The sequence below is a fragment of the Somniosus microcephalus genome, chromosome 2, assembly GCF_052327205.1.
Source record: "Somniosus microcephalus isolate GS21.2 chromosome 2, FLI_Smic_1.0, whole genome shotgun sequence".
NCBI lineage: Eukaryota > Metazoa > Chordata > Chondrichthyes > Squaliformes > Somniosidae > Somniosus > Somniosus microcephalus.
In genome coordinates this window covers 129,014,317-129,034,357 of record NC_140988.1, presented here as the reverse complement: position 1 = coordinate 129,034,357, position 20,041 = coordinate 129,014,317, and the positions used below count along the sequence as shown (strand labels likewise).

At 46.3% G+C, this 20,041-nt stretch overlaps 1 protein-coding gene across 33 annotated transcripts in view; it reads right to left on the bottom strand.

Moving 5' to 3' along the window:
• Positions 1-20,041, bottom strand: part of ank2b (ankyrin 2b, neuronal) — a 1,120,520-nt gene that overhangs the window by 305,892 nt on the left and 794,587 nt on the right. For all 33 annotated transcript variants that reach the window (XM_085962266.1, XM_085962253.1, XM_085962237.1 and 30 more), the window contains one exon: positions 8,625-8,723. In XM_085962266.1, the coding sequence (XP_085818392.1) occupies positions 8,625-8,723 (99 nt within the window). The remainder of the gene's footprint in view (positions 1-8,624; positions 8,724-20,041) is intronic.

Genomic DNA, 20,041 nt, shown 5'->3' with positions numbered 1-20,041 from the left:
CAGCTACAGCATGAAAGCAATGCTGAATATTTGCTGGAATTGCGTAAATTAGCGAAATATTGCCAGTTTGGAACGGGACTGACAGAGGCACTTCGAGACAAATTTGTGTGTGGTTTATTTAAACAGGATACACAAAAGCGACTGCTCGAGGAGAATGAGCTGACGCTTGAGAAGGCGGTCACTATGGCAGCAGCACACGAAGCCGCAGCGAGAGGCACGGCAGTAATGCAGCTACGGTCACCGGAGCTCAGTGCACACAAATTGGGTGTGAGTTCTGGCAAATGTTATCGTTGTGGAAAGACAACGCATGATCAGAACCAGTGTTGGTTTAAAAACCAAGAATGTAGAACTTGTGGTAGGCTTGGACATATAGCTAGAGTATGCAGGTCAGGGAAGAAGACCAGCAACAAGAAGTCACCGCAAGGAAAATACGCAAAGGTACACAAGGTGACCGAACAGGAGTCCGATTCAGACGCTAGCAGTAATGAACTGGCTAGCTTAAGCTGTAATGAACTGGCTAGCTTAAGGGTACTCAACGCTGGTAAGGGTGCAGACCTCCAGACAATTTGGGTCACTCTTCAGATAGAAGGAGTCCAAGTAAAACTGGAATTGGACACTGGATCGGCATTGACGGTCATAAATAAGAAAGATTACGGAAAGTTATTCCAACATATTCCCCTACAGGATACGGGGATTATATTGAAAACATACACGGGGCAAAGAGTGTACCCCATCGGGAAAATAGAGGTTGCAGTGGTCCACAAGGGCGAAGACAGTCAAATAATGGACTTATATGTGATATCTGAAGGAGGTCCTCCACTACTAGGACGGGAGTGGATTAGGAAAATGAATATGGACTGGCATTTCCTACAAACAATAACGAGTGAGAACTCGGTGAAGATAGTCGGCCCAGACTCTGGAACGGATGATGGTAAGCCCAACTCAGGTGCAAAAGACAAAGTTTCAGCACAGAATTCCACTGAACAACAACAACATAGTTTAACTGTGGATTCTGAGTCTGGCAAGTCTACTGATGTGCCCATTTCTGAGGGACACCGGGCTCGAACTCAACTCCATTTCAAACTACAACAGCAATTAGAACAAATGCTTCGCCGTTTTGAGCAAGAGTTGAATGCAACGAAAGAGTTCTTTGATATAGAGTTGGAGAATATGGAAAGACAACAGAAGCAGCTGATGGAGAAAATGGAGCAGGAGCACACAAAACATCTGATGTCAGAGGAGTTAGCGGTCAGCCAACTCCTGCATATGCTGAAGGACAGGACTCTGAAATGGGAAAAACTTGAACACGAACTTCAATATTCAAACGAAAGGGGTTCGGAGCTCTCAAAGGTTATTGGAAGAGCTGAGGTGGCAACACAGACTGAGATGACTGCAACAGAGCAGCCCTTGGATGCCAAAAGTACGCTGACTCACGTCAACGTAGAACAACAGACCGCTGAAATAGCTGCTCCGGTAGAGGGATTGAATAGTCCGATCAATCAATCTCCAAAAGAAGTTGAAGTAGTAAAATCTCAAATGAGGTCATGAGTAAACGACTTGTTGAAAGCCCAGAAAAAGCTGGATGAAGAGGTACGCATGAAGAAGTCTCTTCAGGAAAGATGTCTGGACTTGGAACAAAAGCTGGCTAACGCCCAGCTGGGTATGGAGGAAATAGAAGACCCTCTCGCTGGCCTAGATCAGGACAACACCGAATATTACTATGTCCTGTCCTGCCCAACTTGTAACTTCGACTCCCACCATACAGAAATCATGGAGGAGCACCGAAAGTCTACGGAACATCGGGAGAAGGTGGCTCTACTACGGAAAAAGGAGGAAGAGAAGGAGGAACTGCGCATGCAGCTGGCAGCTGACAGTGGAGCCCAGAGAGTCTCCAAGAAGCAGAAAAGGAAAAGTCGAAACAGAAGATGACCCATCTGAACCATTATTACCTCTACCAGATCACACACGTGGTCCCTCCGAACGGAGCCAATTCAGTTCGGAAGTTCAAACTGTTAAATCCATGGAAGGACTATTGAATGAGTCACTCCAGCAACGTGAACCGACTACACCACAGAGATTGAATCTGTGAACTGTTTTCCGCAGAGACTGAATCTGTGATCTGTTTTGACATGAAGTTATCTATGTATCTATGTTATTCTGTTATGTAAACCTGAAGTTATATATGTATATAGGTTATTACGTTATGTTAAATGGGGAGATGACTGTAAAGCTAAGAAGGGAGGAATGTTGTGTATGTAATATGTGTGCTACTTTGAACCTATGGACAGGACTGCACTACTTGTAGGGCGTAGTGATACGCAGTACCACTCCTGGCCATGGGGTATAAATAGTACTGTGGGTACTGATCTCCCCTCAGTTCCCGCCTGTGGGCATGAAGTAAAGACCTACGTATAGTCCCTACCTCCAACCAGTAAAGACCTGTTTTATTGTTACTGATTAAGTCTGAGTATTAATTACTTGAACAACTCACAGATTTAACACCTCTCCCTAAGATACTCGAGCACGAGGGGGACTGCCAGTAGAGCCCCCATGACTGTGAGCAAGTGTTGTGAGCAGAAGCCTTTAAATAAGAATGAAGGCATTATCCACTTGCAACAAAACTCCCTGTTACCTTAGAACCTTGAATGAAGTTAATAAAGCTGCTGGAGTTGCAGAAAGTTGCACAGAGCCAGTCACACTGCAGAAACATGGCAGGTGCAAGTAGTTACTGATGATCCCTTTAAATTCCGCTGCTGGAACCTCCTTCCTGCTTGTCAACGCTTGCTCAGCTGGTCGCACTTAAGGCATGCCGGTAAGTGGAGGGTCAAGTTGAAACTCACAGATCGGGCGTCAAGTGAGTGTTACACACCCACTGACGTCACAATCTGCATCATCTACATAATTTTGGCCAGCAGCGACATCGGCAGCACTGCTGGCCACCCAAAAATGGCGGCCGCCGTGGGACCCGCCAGCAGCGGGCAGAAGTGCAGCGGCCGTCATTTTTGTCCCCCGAATCTGGTGGCGCTAGCCCCCTGAATTTTTAGCCCTCAGTCTTTAACTTTTATTTGCAATTGTGCAAATGTTAAAAACAAACACCAATCACGCGCTAATCAACAAACTACCTAGAGAAACAGAAGGCCTCCTTTGTGCACAAACCAATTTCCCATCTTGCATTACCCAAAATGCATAGCTTGACTGAATCAGTTAATGCAGAGGCTATTTACCATTTATCTGACTGATTAATAGGAGGCCTGGAGCATGTTTTGCTATGCTCTGTACTTTATTAAAATTCTAACCCACATTGGTTCACCATAACCTAGGGGCAAGTACAAATGGTGCCTGCAGGTCTCAGTCCCATGGGTATCTGTAATAGAATCAGAGTTTTACAGCATAGATGGAGGCCAATTAGCCAATCACACCTGCAGTGGCTCTCTGAAACAATGATTCCCTTAGCCCCATTTCCCTGCCCTTTCCCCATACTCTTTTAAATACTTTACCCCTCAAAAATGTATCCACTTTCCTTTTTAAAAGCATTGCGGACTTGCATCCACCACAGTTTCTGACACGGCATTCCATGTCCTAACAGCCCCTTGTGCAAAAAGATTCTCTGAATCTCTCCCTTCATTCTTATGATGATCTTAAATTTATGTCCTGCAGTTACCAATTCATTGATCAGTGCATATTTTTTTCTCTTTTTACCTGATCAGAGCCTTTTGTACATTTGAACACCTGCATCAGATCTCCACTTAACCTTCTCTGATCTAATGAAATGAGCCCCAGTTTCTCGTTCCTCATATCACTTTAGTAAATCTCTTCCTCAACCCCGCCCCCACCCCCTAACATAGCTTTGACATCATTCCTAAAGTTTGACAGAAAAAAGTAGACTTAGTGGAGGAGATATTCTTGGGTCGGTGCCCAGGTGCACTGGTTCACCTGAATATAGCAAATATTAGGAAATCAGGTGGTCAGACCATTATATATCTATAATAATAAAGGAACCGGCCCTATTTTCTTGCATTTAAGGTGTCACTCCAAAATTTCTGCCCCCCTCTATCTCCTTTCCCCTGTTCAGCAATCTATAATAAATTACCAGCATGGTAATAGTTCCCTTCTTATTCCTTAACTACAATTCACCTTTTTCACTATCCCCTGCACCATCATCATCCTTATATTTTAGTGCTGTAATAAATCTTTCATTAATACTGCCACCCTCTTTTTTTAGTTTAAATCTTCTGCACAGCACTAGTTATCATGAGGATATTGGTCCCTGTTCATCCATTTTATACAGACCTGCTCCCAATGGCCCAAGAATCTGAATTCTTCCCTTCTACAGCCACACAATTATCTCTCTTATCTTATTCTTGCATGTTGCACTGGGACTAATCCTGAAATCACTATCCTTAAGGTCCTACTCTTTAAAAATGGCTACGGTAGCATAGGGGTTATGTTACTGGACTAGTAATCCTAGAGGCCTGGACTAATAATCCAGAGACATGGGGCAGGATTTTCATTGTGCCATGGAGTCGGGATTGGAGGCATGCGGGGGGTTAAAATCCCGAAATCAGGGGTCCTGACCCCTTCCCGCACCCAAACCCGCCTCCATGCCAGTTTCAAAGGAGGCGGGTATCCGCCCCGCACTGGGACTCGCCTACCGAGGTGGGAAGGGATTAGTGCCAATTAACTGCCTGTTAACAGGTAGTTAACAGGCAGTTTTTAGCCTAATCCCTATTTTTGATGTTGAAGTGTGGGATTCCTGACGGTTCCAAACCACGCCAAATTAGAGGAGGCGGGCCGTCGGGTTGAAGGACTTGGAGGGGTCGAGATGTCGGTGTTCAGGTGAGTGATGTGTGCATGAGTGCAAAGGTAAGTGTGTTTGGTGTGTCTAAAGTGATTAAATACGTTTTACATACCTTTTTTTACCTTTTCAGCCTTCCTTCCTTTAGGTTCCGGGAGTCCCTCATCTCACTGGCACAGAAAGCAGAATTGCTGCGAACTGTCAAAAGTGACAGCCTGCAGCTTTCTGTGCAGGAGAGATTTCTAACTGAGTCTGTGGAGAAGGACTCAGGTTAGAAGTAAGACTGTCAGTGTTTGACAGCTTCAAACAGCTGTGAAACGCTGATATTTCATCTGTCAAAAGCTCTTGACAGATGAAATTTCAGTCTGTGTCGTCACCTGTTGCCGGGTTGCCCTTAATTGGCCTGCTGAACAAGGTCAATCAGGTTAAAATCATGTGAATTGACCGCATCTCGATGGAGGTGGGACTACAACCCCGAAAGTTGTAGTCCTGCCTCCTACCCGACTCCTGAGTTAAATTCCTGCCCTTGAGTTCAAATCCCACAGCAGTTGGGGAATTTAAATTCATTAAATAAATCTGGAATTAAAAAGCTAGTATCAGTAACAGTGACCAAAAAGCTACCAAATTGTCGTAAAAACCTATCTGATTCACTAATGTCCTTTAGGGAAGGAAATCTCCCGTCCTTACCAGGTCTGGCCTATAATTGACTCGAGCTCCAGACCCACAGCAATGTGGTTGATGCTTAACTGCCCTCTGAAGTGGCCCAGCAAAGCCACTCAGTTGTATTCAAGAAGGGATGGGCAATAAATGCTGGCCTTTGCCAGTGACGTCCACATCCCGTGAATGAATTAAAAAAATCTACCTCCTAATTGCTGAAGCTCCCTTTCCAGGACCTCAATTCTATTCCTATCTCTGTCATTGCTTCTAATATGCATTATGACTTTCAGCTATTCCCCTTCCCTTTCCAAAATCTTTTGCAACCACCCTCTTACCCTTGCACACACCATCTGAGATTCTCAACTGTGGCTACAATAGCACCTGTCTATTCCCAGTCTGTGGAATCCCCTATTACTATTGCGATTCACTTCCCCCATGGTAATCACTTGTTCCACTTGTTTATGATTGTCCTCCTTTGAGTTGTAGCCTGTTACAAATTTGGATCTGCCACAGATACCTTCTTCAGTTCAGTGGCATCAGTTACTTCAGTAAGCAGTTTGAGTGTTTTACTTTTGTGGCAGTTGACTCACACTCTCCGCTATCCACTTGTATGATAGCATAACTAGGAATGTAACAATAGCATCCTCTTGTGATCTGGACAGCCTTGTAAACATGTATTTCTTCAATCTCTCCAAAAGCAGACCGAGTTAACACTAGGTGAGGCAAGGCTGATATGAATTGTTCAACTGCTTTATTTTACAGTAAAGTGAACATGCAGGACAGCAGTCAAAGTCAGATCCACTTAGTTCAATCAGTACAACTTATCTTTGCATAATGATACAAAATTTTAAAAAAATTGTGCTTTCCCATATCAGTGGGTCATCGTATTTGACTTAAACAAGAGGTCTTCTAAGTATCCTCAGGCGTTTCTCAAACCTGACTGCCAACATGCAAGTCTTTATTCACTTCCTTCCTGTGCCCACAGGAAGTTGGGAAGGTCAGGTCCTGACCCCTCCTCCATCTGCGGATTGGTCAGAAGAGCTGTTAGGCAAACTTGTTACAGTGTCACATCAGCTACTATTTGAATTTCTTGTCACTGTTGTGTACTAATGATGCAAGTTGCTCTTAGTCAGGCTGCTGAATAGGCAGTAGCATATTTTAAAGGGATGCTCAGTTTTGAATGGAAACCAGCAAAATCATCTCTCCCTTTGTTTTCTGTCAATCATGCAGAAGCATTGATGATGGCCAAGAAGAACGTTTCTCCATCAGAAAACCCCATTGTTATAGTTAAGAAAACCTTAATGACAATTATGGATGTTTAAGGGTTATATTTAGGTTGTAATATGTTATTTGGGCAATGCATGGTGTGCCATGGACTAGTGGAAAGCTGGTTTGTATTTGTAATGCTTCGCATGTTAAGTTCCTGACCTCAGCCATGTCATTCTGGGCAAGTATGAAGCAGAGGTGATCATTTGCAGCTGGGATCAGTGTGGCATTATTGAGAGAAGAAAGCAAAAGTACTTTTTATACAACACCTTTGTTGTTTTCAGAATATTCCAAAGCACTTCATAGTCAAAGAAGTACTTTTGAAATGTAATCACTGTTGTTATGTAGCCGATTAATTGCTGTTTGTGGCACTTTGCTGTGTGGAACACGGCAGCCGATTTGCACACAGTGTCACAAACAGCAATTAGATAAATGACCATTCAATCTGTTTTGCTGATGTTGCTTGAGTGATAGACATTGGCCAGGACACTGGGGAGAACTCCCTGCTCTTTGAATAGTGCTATGGGATGTTTTACATTCATCTAAACAGGCAGGCAGGACTTGGTTTAACATCTCATCCGAAAGATGGCATCTCCTTCCAATATTCCCGTTAAGCTGTGCAGCTGCGCAGTGCTCTGGAGGTCTCATGCAGCTGGCTCACCAGCTTTTGAATGGAAAATCCGCGGATGCGCGGAAATTTGAATGGGCCACGCACCCAAAAAAAAAGAGGGGAAACATTACCTGCACTGAAGTGTCAGCCGAGATTATGTGCTCAACTCCTGCAGTGGAGCTTGAACCAACGACCGCCTGACTCAGAGATTCAGTGGTAGCCCTTTCATCTAAGATTATGTTGCCCACCTCATATTTTCATGGAGGATGCATAGTAGTTTTCTCTTTGGCAGTTCCAGTGAAAAAGATCTTTATATCTCACTCCATCCCAGAGCAATATTCAATCAGTAACAATACTCCCTAGACAGAGGAACTCTCTCCCTAAACCCACTCCATCTTGCTACATGAAACTAAATAACTGATTGGGTTCTGTGGTCCATAAGAACTTGCCTCAAGTCACATTTGGGAAAGCACATATAAATGTCCAATATGCCATACTGAAATTTACATGAAATGATTTAGTTCATCTGACAAGACTCATTGGATTTCATAGCCCAAGGGCTTACCTTTAGGTGCCAGTTTATATGCAAGATAATTGAACACCTTCCTTAACAGGTGAGACTTTAAAATAACATGTAACTGAATGTTAGGAAAATTAGAAATTGTTCCTATTTTTCTTTTGCTTCTAGTCACTAAGAGAGATAGTTATCATGTCTCTCAGAAACATCTCAAAGTTCTTCAAACTCAAGCCCTACTTAGGTGTGCAGTAACTGTTGTTATGTAGGTAAAATAGTCATAATGAAAGAATGCAAAAAGACCTCAAGCACTGTAATTTTTTTAAAGTTTCATCTTCTACTTCTTAATCAACAGGAAATCTGTCACTTCTATCTTAATTTGATATATGGACATTTGGTAGGCATGGGGAGAAAGACAGAACTCCTCAATTTAACTTCAAGTTAACAATATGAACTGGGATTAAATTAATTGCGACATATGCAAATTAATGATCTTTAACTGGACACTCCTCTTCTATCCAGTCTGCATTAACAATAGTGGGCCATAATTTGCTGCGGCAGGGCAGCTAACGCCATCTGCCATTAGTTAGACCTGCCCTTGCACGTTTAGCTTTTTACATTTTTTTAAGGTTTGGTGAATTGTCACTGATAAAATCCATGAATGACTGGGAGGAAATGCTTCCAACATTTCAATGTTAATTTCAGTAATGGAGTCTAAAGAAATGGTCGCTTGTTAGTCTACAAGTGCTCATTGAATGAAGCATCAGTGTAGAGTCACCTACCTCGGTGGCTGTGCTCTGGTTAGCCCCAATCTCCAGCAGGAACCTCACAACTTCAAGGTGATTTTCCTGGGCAGCCATGTAGAGTGGAGTGAAGCCATTCTAAAAACAATAAAAAAAACAAGTTGCATAAGTTAGCACATTTAGAATGAATCACCAGCCCCACGAGAGATGAACTCATACCAAAACTCATGCCTAAATATCCCTGTTTTATCATTGATTGATGCAGACACGGCAGAAAATATTTAACAGCTCATCAATCCATGAGGTGCTCTTCTGCTCAGATAACATGAACAATTTTCAGAGACAGACATCATTTCTTTTGTCAAGTATTTATCTTGTCCCCTCCCCTTTGGTTGGTCTTTACACACTAGCCTAGATTTTTCAATGTGTGTTATTTTAATGCCAGTGTTATTTTAAAGTTGGCGTTAACCTGATCTGAAAATCTAGGCTATGATGCCTGGCTGTGCAGGCCACAGTCAATCAATTTCCCAATCTTCTGCCAGTGCTGTAGGAGGAGAGTAGCTGTAGTTCAGAATGATTCTATCTGATCTTTCCTCCTACCTGTAGGAAAGTGCCTAGGATCATTTGGGTGCAACACACAGCGGAAAGGTGGACAGAGAGGAACACATATCCCAGGCACAGGAACAGGATAATGTCCCCTAAAGTGCTTTTGGTGCACGGTGTGCCCAGCCCAAGATGGACAGTAATCATGACCTCACATGGATGCCCTTGTGAAAGCCAATTTGAAAGCCGATGATCTGTGAGCACAAAATGTTGGCTCTCCAACATTCTTCAATAACATATTATCCCTTCTATACTCTTTCTAAAGTCTACTGTAATTAGCCAATTCTGCAGCTGGTTAGTTGGTTTTCCCTCCTGGAAATCAGACACTTGTGAGATTTACTGCTTAAAGAAAACAAAACGTTACTTTCTAGGGAAACAGTGCTTCTTATAACATAACACAAAATTTTACTTTTTTGTTCGTGGAACCGTCACATCTAAACTGAGGAACTGATCTATTTAAGACTAGCTGAAGTGCCCGGCGGTGCCGAGGCTTTTTCGAGGGAATGTTGTTGTTGGAAGAGAGAGAGAGAGCGACTGGGGGGAAGAGAGAGAGCGACTGGGGGGAAGAGAGAGAGCGACTGGGGGGAAGAGAGAGAGCGACTGGGGGGAAGAGAGAGAGCGACTGGGGGGAAGAGAGGGAGGGGAGGGGAGGGGAGGGAGGGAGGGGAGGGGAGGGAGGGAGGGGAGGGTGGGAGGGGAGGGGGAGGGGAGGGCGGGGGGGAAGGGAGGGCGGGGGGGACGGCGGGGGGGAAGGGAGGGCGGTGGGGAAGGGAGGGGGGGAAGGGAGGGCGGGGGGGAAGGGAGGGGGAGGGCGGGGGGGGAAGGGAGGGCGGGGGGGCTGGAAGGGAGGGCGGGGGGGAGGGCGGGGGCCCCCCCCCGAGGGTCGCGCCCCCCCACCGAGGGTCACGGCCCCCCCCCCCGAGGGTCGCGGCCCCCCTCCTCCCCCCGAGGTGAAGACCGCCGATTGCACGCGCAGCAGGAGCTGAGACGCGGCGTCTCTCTCTGGCTCGGCCGGCAGGCCCGGTTGCCAGGGTAACCGTGACGCTGACCAAGCCCCGCCCCCCGGCCGAGCCAGAGAGAGAGACGCCGCGTCTCAGCTGCTCCTGCTGCGCGCGCGGCCCCCCCTGAGGGTCGCGGCCCCCCCCCCCGAGGGTCGCGCCCCCCCCCCCCCGAGGTGAAGACCGCCGATTGCGGCTGTGCGAGACGGGCGGGGCCGGTTGCCAGGGTAACCATCGACGCTCAGCAAGCCCCGCCCCCCGGCCGAGTCAGAGAGAGACGCCGCGTCTCAGCTCCTGCTGCGCGCGCACCCTAGCGGCGCTGGGCTGAGGCTCGGCCCTCCAGCCTTCGAGTGGGGCCGGGAGGTGCCTAGCTCGGGCGTGGGTGCGGAGGAGACGCCGAGGCTTCTAGGCCTACCTGGAAAAACGGGGAAAGGTAGGAAAATTAATGAGATTAGATAAGTTAATTACTTTCTAAATCATTTTTTAAAAAAACAATATGTGTTTTAAAAGCAACGTTTTTTTTTAAGACGCAGAAAGCGGGAAAAAGAAAGGAAAAGTTTGGAATCAAGATGGCGGCGACTCACCTCGGTTCAGAACGATAAGGCCCGGCCACACACGCACCGATTGGCCCGGCGGCACACGCCAGCAACCCGGCGTACGATTGGTCGAGCTCGAGGTCACTCTGTCGCTAATGAGCGGATAATGAGATGCTAATGAGCGGAATGTTGAAGGTTTTTGGGGTACCGCGGGCGCGATTTTAGCCCGGCCGAAACGTAAATACGCTTAAAACCGTCTCGGAAGCGTAAGCTTTCTTTGGAGGTATCGAGCGCATAGCCCGCCAGACGCACACGCGATGACAGACAAACAGAAGGACAGAAGGACAGATGTACCGATTTATATATATAGATATGGTGATCTCCCAGTAAGTAGAATATTAAGATACATCACCGTTTGGCAATTAGTTACTGGAGTTGATTGCTGTTGTCTAACAAGGCTGGATTTTGTGCACATCAATTCATGATATTTGTGATCATATAGAATGTATCAGACACATTTTCAAATCCCTTAGGCTCCCTGTGTTGGTTAACTGAGCCTCTAAAAAGGTCACCCACTCGAAATGCACACTCAAAATTTGAAATTAAATATGGAACATGTGTCACATATTTTAGTTATGCAGCAAAGAATAAATCTTTTGGAGGGAAGGCAATAACCAGTAACCACATAAAATGAAACAGCATATTGTTTTACTGAGCTTGTGCTCCACTCAGTAGTAAATGGAAACTACAGATGTTGCCACAATGATGATCGATGATGAGAATATCTGCAGCTATCCAGGTGAGAGAACTCAGTGGACGCAAGCATAGTCACACTAGCTGGGCTGGCTTCAAAACACATTTGTATTCTTTTTCATGTCTTTATTAAAGGGCAAATTTTGTGAGATTTTACTGTCTGTTTTGCTTGAGAGACAGAATCTCAAGAGAGTTTCTGCATCTTCTAGTGTAATTAAATCAGGCATTATTACATTATTGATCATAAAATTAACGTTAAAATTAATAGCATATCAGCTTTAGCGTTAATATTGCTTTATCCCATCTGTATATAGTAATAACCAAGAGGTTTTTGTGTGTGAATGCACATGCACGCTGGGTTTAACCACATTCAAAATTTCTCTATGTTGTGTTCATTTGCAAATGCTCAGATTTTGTCCAATTCGAATTGTTTCAGGTTTATGTTGACTTACTTTAAAATTTTCCAGTGTGAATGGACACACAGAACTGTTCTGCCAAAAGTTCATTGACCTGAAAGGTGAACTCGATGTTTCTCTCTCCAGAGATGCTGTCTGATCTACTGAGTGTTTCCAGCACCTGGAGAATTTTACTTCTACCGCTGCACAATAGAGAGCATCCTGATGAACTGTATCACAGTATGGTATGGCAGCTGTAGTTACTATGACCGGAAAGCCCTGCAGTGGGTAGTCAAAACTGCCCAACGCATTACCGGCACCCGGCTACCGACCATAGAGTACATATGCCAGAAATGCTGTTTACGGAGGTCACGGTCCATCATCAAAGACCCTACCCACCCCAGCCACAGTCTGTTCGCCCTCCTGCCATCTGGGAGACGCTACAGATGCATTCGCACCCGTACGACCAGATTTAGGAACAGCTTCTTTCCCAGGGCTGTCATCCTACTGAACTCCACAAATAAACTCTAAAGCCTGCACATCTGCCAATGCACTTTATTATGGTTATGTTTATGTTAATGTATTACAAGCCAAATGTATGTTGAATGTTTAAATGTCTTAATCTAAATGTACACTCTCGGGAGCCGCAAGCCTACATTTCGTTGTACTGCACTTGTGCACTAACAATGACAATAAAAGTTGATTTGATTTGATTCTTATCATCTGTCAATTCAGCGAGGCAACATCCATTCAGACTGAAGTGGGGAGAGGCATCTCTGAATTGGATCCCTGGAGGTGTAGATGTAAATGCCAATATCCCTTATAGAACAGTGTGGGGAATGTATTCATACTCTCTGTTGGCATATGAAGAATGATGCTCTAGCTGTGGGATTATAATCAGGTTTTTTAACCTTTGACTTCTGATTTGCTAATAAAAATATTTTAATATTTCCAAAGCTCGATCCAGTAGAAAGATGAATTGGCACCCTTAGTATATATGGCGTGCTTGTATTTGCGTGTGTGCTAGGACTTGAAGTAAGCACAATGTGAACCAGAAATACTCCAATCCATAACTGGAGCACTGTCTGAATCAGGACATTGGATGAGGTCAGCAGAGAACTGAAAGTAAAAGCAATGCTGAACCCCACTCTGGACAATCAGCCTTGGACAGAGAGGAGGGTGTTGGATCCGTGGTTCAGTGGATATGCTATTATTAAATAATCACACGGATGCTGTACATTAACAAATAACAGGTCTTTACTGGAGGAGGGTAGTCTCTAGACTGGGGGTACAGAGGCATGCGCAAAGCTTATATACCGGTGTGGTCACTGCCGGTACTACAGTATACAGGAGCTGTAAAAGTAGTTCTGTCTTAAAGGCACATACACTACAATTCCTCCCCTTTTAGATTAGTAATACCCCTAATATTCAAATAACAATTAACATTTCAACATGTACATTAAACAACAAAAGTCCATTTATAGATTCAGTCTTTGGGGCGGCTTCCTGACCCTTTCGGGATAGCACCTTTCCAGAGGTTCTTGTTCTTGGTGCAGAGGCGATTCTGACACCTTTTCATCGGGCAGTTCATCGGGTTCCACTGCTACTGGGTCTGAAGTAGATGCTACCGGTATGGCGGGTTCATCCCCAGGTACTCGAGACATGGGGTTGACGCGTTCCTGTGACGCTAAGATCTGATCGACGTGGCGTCTCACAATGTTCTCCCCGACATCCACTGTGTACATTAATGGCCCCTGCCTTGTACATATCGTTCCGGGTTGCCACGTCTCTGTTCGACAGTCACGGGCCAAGACTGGTTGCCCTACATTGAAGCTCCTTGTCGGCTTCTCATTGATGTGCTGGAATTGTTTGTCCTCAACATTTCTTCGCACATTTGGTCTGAGCAAGTCCAGACGAGATCTCAACCTTCGGTTAAAGAACATCATGGCAGGGGTCTGGTTGGTAACTGCATGTGTCGCGTTTCGGTAGGCTAATAAGAAATTGTCCATCTTATGCTGTAGTGGAATTTCATCGTTGCACATGGCCTTTATCGCCTTCTTAAAGGTTTGTACGAACCTCTCAGCCAATCCATTGGTGGCTGGATGATACGGGGCGGATGTGTAATGCCTTACCCCATTCCTTTTCATGAATTTTTGGAACTCGTCAGACACAAACTGTGGTCCATTATCAGAGCAAATCTGCTCTGGCAAACCGTTTCTGCCAAATATGGTCCGTAGGACTGCAATCGTTTTCTCTGCAGTGGTTGAAGACATTTTTATCACCTCAGGCCACTTTGAATGAGCATCCACTGCTATTAAGAACATGGAGTCCATGAATGGACCAGCGAAATCAATATGCACCCGTTGCCATGGAGAGGAGGGCCACTCCCATGGGTGTAGAGGGGCATGTGGTGGTGCATTTTGGACCTTCTGGCATCCTAAGCAGCTCTTAGTTAGGTCTTCGATTTGTTGATCGATTCCCGGCCACCACACATAAGCCCTAGCAAGGCTTTTCATTTTCACTCCCCCCAGATGACCTTCATGTAGCTCATTTAGCACTCTCTCCCTTAACTTGGGTGGAATCACCACTCTGGATCCACACATCACTGTCCCCTGGCATACTAACAGCTGTTCTCTTCTGGATGAGAATGCTGGCAACAGTGAGTCGCCATGTGTTGGCCATCCCCTCACCATCAATTCATATACCCGTGACAGCGTCGTATCATTGCGGGTCTCCTTCTCTATATCCGCGTTTGTTACTGGCAATCGTTCAATTATTGACGAATAACATATCTCGATAGGATCCACTGTTGGTGCTTCCTCCACAGTAGGCAGTGGCAGGCGCGATAGCCCATCAGCGTTCCCATGCTATTTCGTGCCTTTATATTCTATTTCATATTGATTCGCCCCGAGAAACAGGGACCATCTTTGTAACTGCTGTGCAGTCATCACTGGAACGCCCTTCTTAGGATTAAAGATGGAGACAAGTGGTTGGTGGTCAGTCAGCAAGGTGAACTTCTGCCCATGCAGATAGTGGTTGAATTTTTTTACTCCCCATACTAGGCTGAGGGCCTCCCTGTCAATCTGGGCGTAGTTGCGCTCGGCTGAGGTTAGTGACCGAGACGCAAAGGCTACTGGCCTCTCCAACCTGTCTGGGAATTTGTGCGACAGCACCGCTCCAATGCCGTAGGGTGATGCATCACATGCCAAACGAATTGGTAGTGCTGGGTTGAAATGGGCCAACACCTTTTTTGATGTGATCAATTCTTTACACTTCTGGAAAGCTCGTCTACGTTCGTCATCCCACTTCCATGGTACCCCTGTTTGCAGTAGGGTGTTCAGCAGGTGTAATACCGTAGACAAATTTGGTAAGAACTTGTGGTAGTAGTTTACCAGCCCGAGGAACGACCTCAGTTGCGACACATTTTCCGGTGCTGGAGCCTTGACTACTGCCTCAATCTTGTCAGGGAACTTATGTAACCCCTCTTCATCGATGACGTGGCCACAATACGAGATCTGGTTCTGGAAAAACTCGCACTTGTGGCGATTAGCTCGTAGCCCATACTCCTTTAATCTGGTGAGCACCTTCTCCAAGTTGGCGAGGTGATCACCGTCATTTTCGCCCGTGACCAGGATGTCGTCCAAATAACACTGGGTCCCTGGAATCCCTTGCAGGACCTGATCCATAGCCCTTTGCCAGATAGCCGGAGCCGAGGCTACTCCAAACACCAGCCGGTTGTATTGATAGAGACCTTTATATGAGTGTTGATCGTAAGGTAATGTTTCGAAGCTTCTTCTACCTCCATTTGCAAGTACGCCTGGGCTAGATCAATTTTGGTGAAGCGTTTACCTCCAGATAGCGAGGCGAAAATATCCTCAATTCGTGGAAGCGAATTTTGCACCGTGTGAAGGACTGGGTTCACTGTCACCTTAAAATCCCCACAGATGCGGACCTTCTTTGGTTCCCCAGGCGTATTACTCAACGACCTCTTCATTACAGCAACGATGGGTGTAGCCCACTCGCTCCAGTCCACTTTGGACAGTACTCCTGAATGTTCCAACCCTTCCAGCTCTGCTTCAACAGCTGGTCTGATCGCATAAGGCACTGGTCTGGCCTTCAGAAACTTTGGGCCTGCATTTTCCTCTATTTTAATCGTTGCTGTTATGCCTTTTAGTGTTCCTAGTCCCTCCTGGAACACTTCTTTTGCGTCAGTTAGCATTTTTGACAGTCGTCCAGGTGTGACGTCGTCATCCTTTTTGGCCTCAACCTTCAGTGCCTGTATGGAATGCCAATCTAATTGTATCTTCCGGATCCATTCACGTCCTAGCAGTGGTGGTCCTCCATTTGGCAATACATATATAACCATTTTAGGTATTTCCTGGCCTTTATATGTCACTTTCACCCTTATTTTTCCTTTGGGGTAGACTTTTTGCCCCGTATACGTCTTCAAGACAATCTCTGTAGCTTTCAAGGGTATGTGTGAAAATAGCCGCTTGTAGTCTCTTTGATTTATGACTGTTAGAGCTGACCCTGTGTCCAATTCCATTTCCACTTGGACTCCGTCTATCTTGAGTGTAACCCAGATAGTCTGGTGATCCTCCATTTTGGTTACCTTATGTAGTTTCAGACAACCCAGCTCCTTGCTTCCGGAGTCTGTGTCACTTTTCTGTTCGTCTGAACCACTGTCCATCACCTGGTGTACCTTTTTGTACTTCTCCTGTGGAGATTTCTTACTGTTGGTTTTCTTCCCAGACCTGCAGATTCTTGCTATGTGTCCTGCTTTCCCACACTGTCTGCACACTTGGTCCTTGAACCAACAATCTTTCTGGTCATGTGTTGTTCTGCCGCAGCGATAGCACTTCCTTGTTCCATAGGACATTTCATTGGTGCCGTATTCTTGTGGTCTCCGTTGTATCTCTGCAGCGCCACTTGCGGCTGCTTCGTGTGATACTGCCATATTGAAAGCTTTGTCCAGCGTAAGGTCCTTTTCTGATAGAAGCCGTTTCTGGGTTCCTTCACTTTGTAGCCCACACACAAACTTGTCCCTTAACGTGTCTGCTAGTCCCGCTCCAAACTGGCAGTGTTTCGATAGCTTGCGCAGTTCCGTTAGGTACTCAGCATTGCTTTCGTATTTGTGTTGGTTCCTTTTATGGAACTTAAATCGTTCTGCTATCAGCAGCGGTGTAGGTTTTAAGTGGTCCTGTAGGATTTCTAGTATGCTTTCAAAATTCTTGTTTACCGGCTTCTCTGGGGTTATTAGATTTCGCAGTAACCCATAAGTTTTTGCACCCATGGAATTTAACAGAACCAGTGCTTTATTAGCATCTGGCACTTCATTCGCCCTGTAGTACACCTCAATACATTCCACATATGTCGCCCAATCTTCGACTTCATTGTCGAACGTAGAGATACTGCCACTCTTCGGCATCCTTGGGTGTGCGTTAACTATCACAAATGGCGCCTCCCGCGTTTCCCCTTCTTCTCCGCTGGCACAAAATGGCGTCTCCCGCGCTTTCCTTCCTTCCCGCGCTCGCCCTTCTTCTCCGCTGCGGCTTCTAAAAATGGCATCTCCCGCGCTCTTCCTTCTTCTCCGCGGCTCAATGGCGTCTCCCGCGCTCTCCCTTCTTCTCCGTGGCTCAATGGCGCCTCCCGCGCTCTTCCTTCTTCTCCGCGGCTCAATGGCGTCTCCCCTTTCTTCGCCCCGTGGACCCTGTTCAGCCCGTGAGCACTGGCTGTGCTCTGCGCGTTCTTCTTTTTATATTTTTCGACGCCGCTCAGTCTAGAACCCGGCTGTTTCCTACCCTCTCTCTCTTCGGTTTGTTTTATTTTCCTCGACACCGCTCAGTGTTCAACCCCCGGCTGCGCCCTGCGCTCTTCACCGTCTGTCTTACCCCGTCGACGCTGCTCGGCTCTCTCTCCGCCGTCGGTCAGCTCCAGCCGCCGTTGCTCGGGAAGGGTCTGCGCTGGACCTGTCGTTGGTCTCTTACTGCTCGTTGTGGCTGGGGAACCAAGCCCGGCTCTCCACAGCCTCCCCTGCGAAGTTGGATCTCTGCTGGGCGGTTGCTCGTGGTCGACGCCCGTGTTCCTGGCCTCGCCTATTTTTTCTTTTTATGTTGCAGGTAGATTCGAATCGACACTCATCGCCACTGTTGGATCCGTGGTTCAGTGGATATGCTATTATTAAATAATCACACGGATGCTGTACATTAACAAATAACAGGTCTTTACTGGAGGAGGGTAGTCTCTAGACTGGGGGTACAGAGGCATTCGCAAAGCTTATATACTGGTGTGGTCACTGCCGGTACTACAGTATACAGGAGCTGTAAAAGTAGTTCTGCCTTAAAGGCACATACACTACAGAGGGTGCCATAGTGATTACTGGGAATATTACCATTTAGATTTGGTCAAATGCCTCAAAGAGGTATATTAGGCAAAGAGAAAACATAAGGAGGGGAAGAATAGGGAGAAGGGAACAAAGGAATCTTTGGAGGTCTTCTATTGTGTCTCACCCTTAATTTTCTTAGTATGTTTGTTGATAACATGACGTCACCTGTGTCTGCTATGAAATGTCAGATCTGCTGCTATATCAATCACATTGCCTTTTATATCATGACCACTACACTCCCCAAAGCAGACATGTTTCCACAATGCACTGTGCAAGATATGCTTAGCCATAAAATGTATGTGTCTAATTTCATATATACACTCATAACGAAGGAGACACAAGAAATCCTTGCTATTCTGCAATATAATCTGTTAGTTACAACCAGCAAAATGGTCAAGCATAACCAAAAAAGTTATTTTAAGAAGCAATTTCATATTTATAAAGTATCGACATTAGATGAAATAATCGATAGCTCAAATGAATCTTGTTAATAAATTGTTAATTGAACAAAATGGACAATAAAATAAAATGGGGGGTGTAATTGCTGTGATACTCCCACCTGTGACCTCCAGTGCTGATCTGCTGAAGTTCATGAGGTCAGGGGCTCATCCCTTAATTAACATGGCAGTGGCCAGCACCCACATCATTAGGGGTACATTTAGGAAGCCCAATTTTCACCAAACGCTTCATCTTTGGTGCAACTTGCTGGTCCAGGCCTAAACCCCCGAAAGGTAGACCCTACAACCATCACAGAACAGCCTACTAGCCACTGATGATCCACCCGCCAACTGATAGGCCAGAGCACAGTAACTCCCAACATTGGGAATCCCATGCTCAGCCCTGCCCTATTCTCACACCACTGACCTTGTTAGGGGTGGGTGGATGCTCCATTTTGTGGCCCTTCAGGCGCATTGCCACTGGGGTTATGGTGGGGGTGCACTAGAAGGGCTGTAAATTTTTGGCCCTTCAATAGTAATACAATGCTTAGTAATAGGTTTTAACCTCTCGGTATTGCAATTTTTTTAAGATTATGGGCGAGAATTGCTTTGCGCCACCCGTTAGCGCCCTAAGAGTAAAGCAACTAGCGCCCGGGCGCATCGCCGCCAATGCCTCCCGCAAAATTCAGCGGGAGGTTAGCTGCGGCGGTAACCATTAGTGCCCCGCGGCGCTGTGTCGCCGGCGATGACGCCGGACGCTATGTCCAATGGGGTCAGGGGGGCCCACCTGCGGCCGGGGCAGCGCTATTTAAAGGTGAGGTGCCGGGCAGCCATTTTTGTTGCTGGCTGCCTGCCAGCACCTGCCTCCGCTGCCGTCCCCAGCCTCCTGACCCGCCCCCCGCGGAGTGCCGGCTGCTCTCCTTGAGCCCGGCACGTCTCTTGAGTGCCGGGCTCTTTTGCCAGCACTCCCGATCCCCGGTGGCCCAGCTGGGCCCCGGGTCGCGCTGCGCAAGGCCCCTTCCCTTTAAGAAGGGGAGGAAGGCCTGCAATACTGCAGCCAAATGTGCCGCAGCACATAGTGCTGCGATATTCCCTCGCAGCGCCCCAACAGGGAGGCGGGGTGCTTCCAGTAGCACCCCGCTTCCCTCTTGGGGCGCTACCACTCAATTTCGGTCGCGGGGGTGCTAATTTTTCCGGGGCGCTGAAGTTAGCAATTCAAAGGGGGCGCGACTCAATTTTTCCCTTATATTTTTAAGAAACCATTTATTAAAATGCATTCACTTTCATTGGAACTACATTTATTATTAGTTTCAGTTAGGGTAGCCATCAGATATTAGATTGCTGTTAAT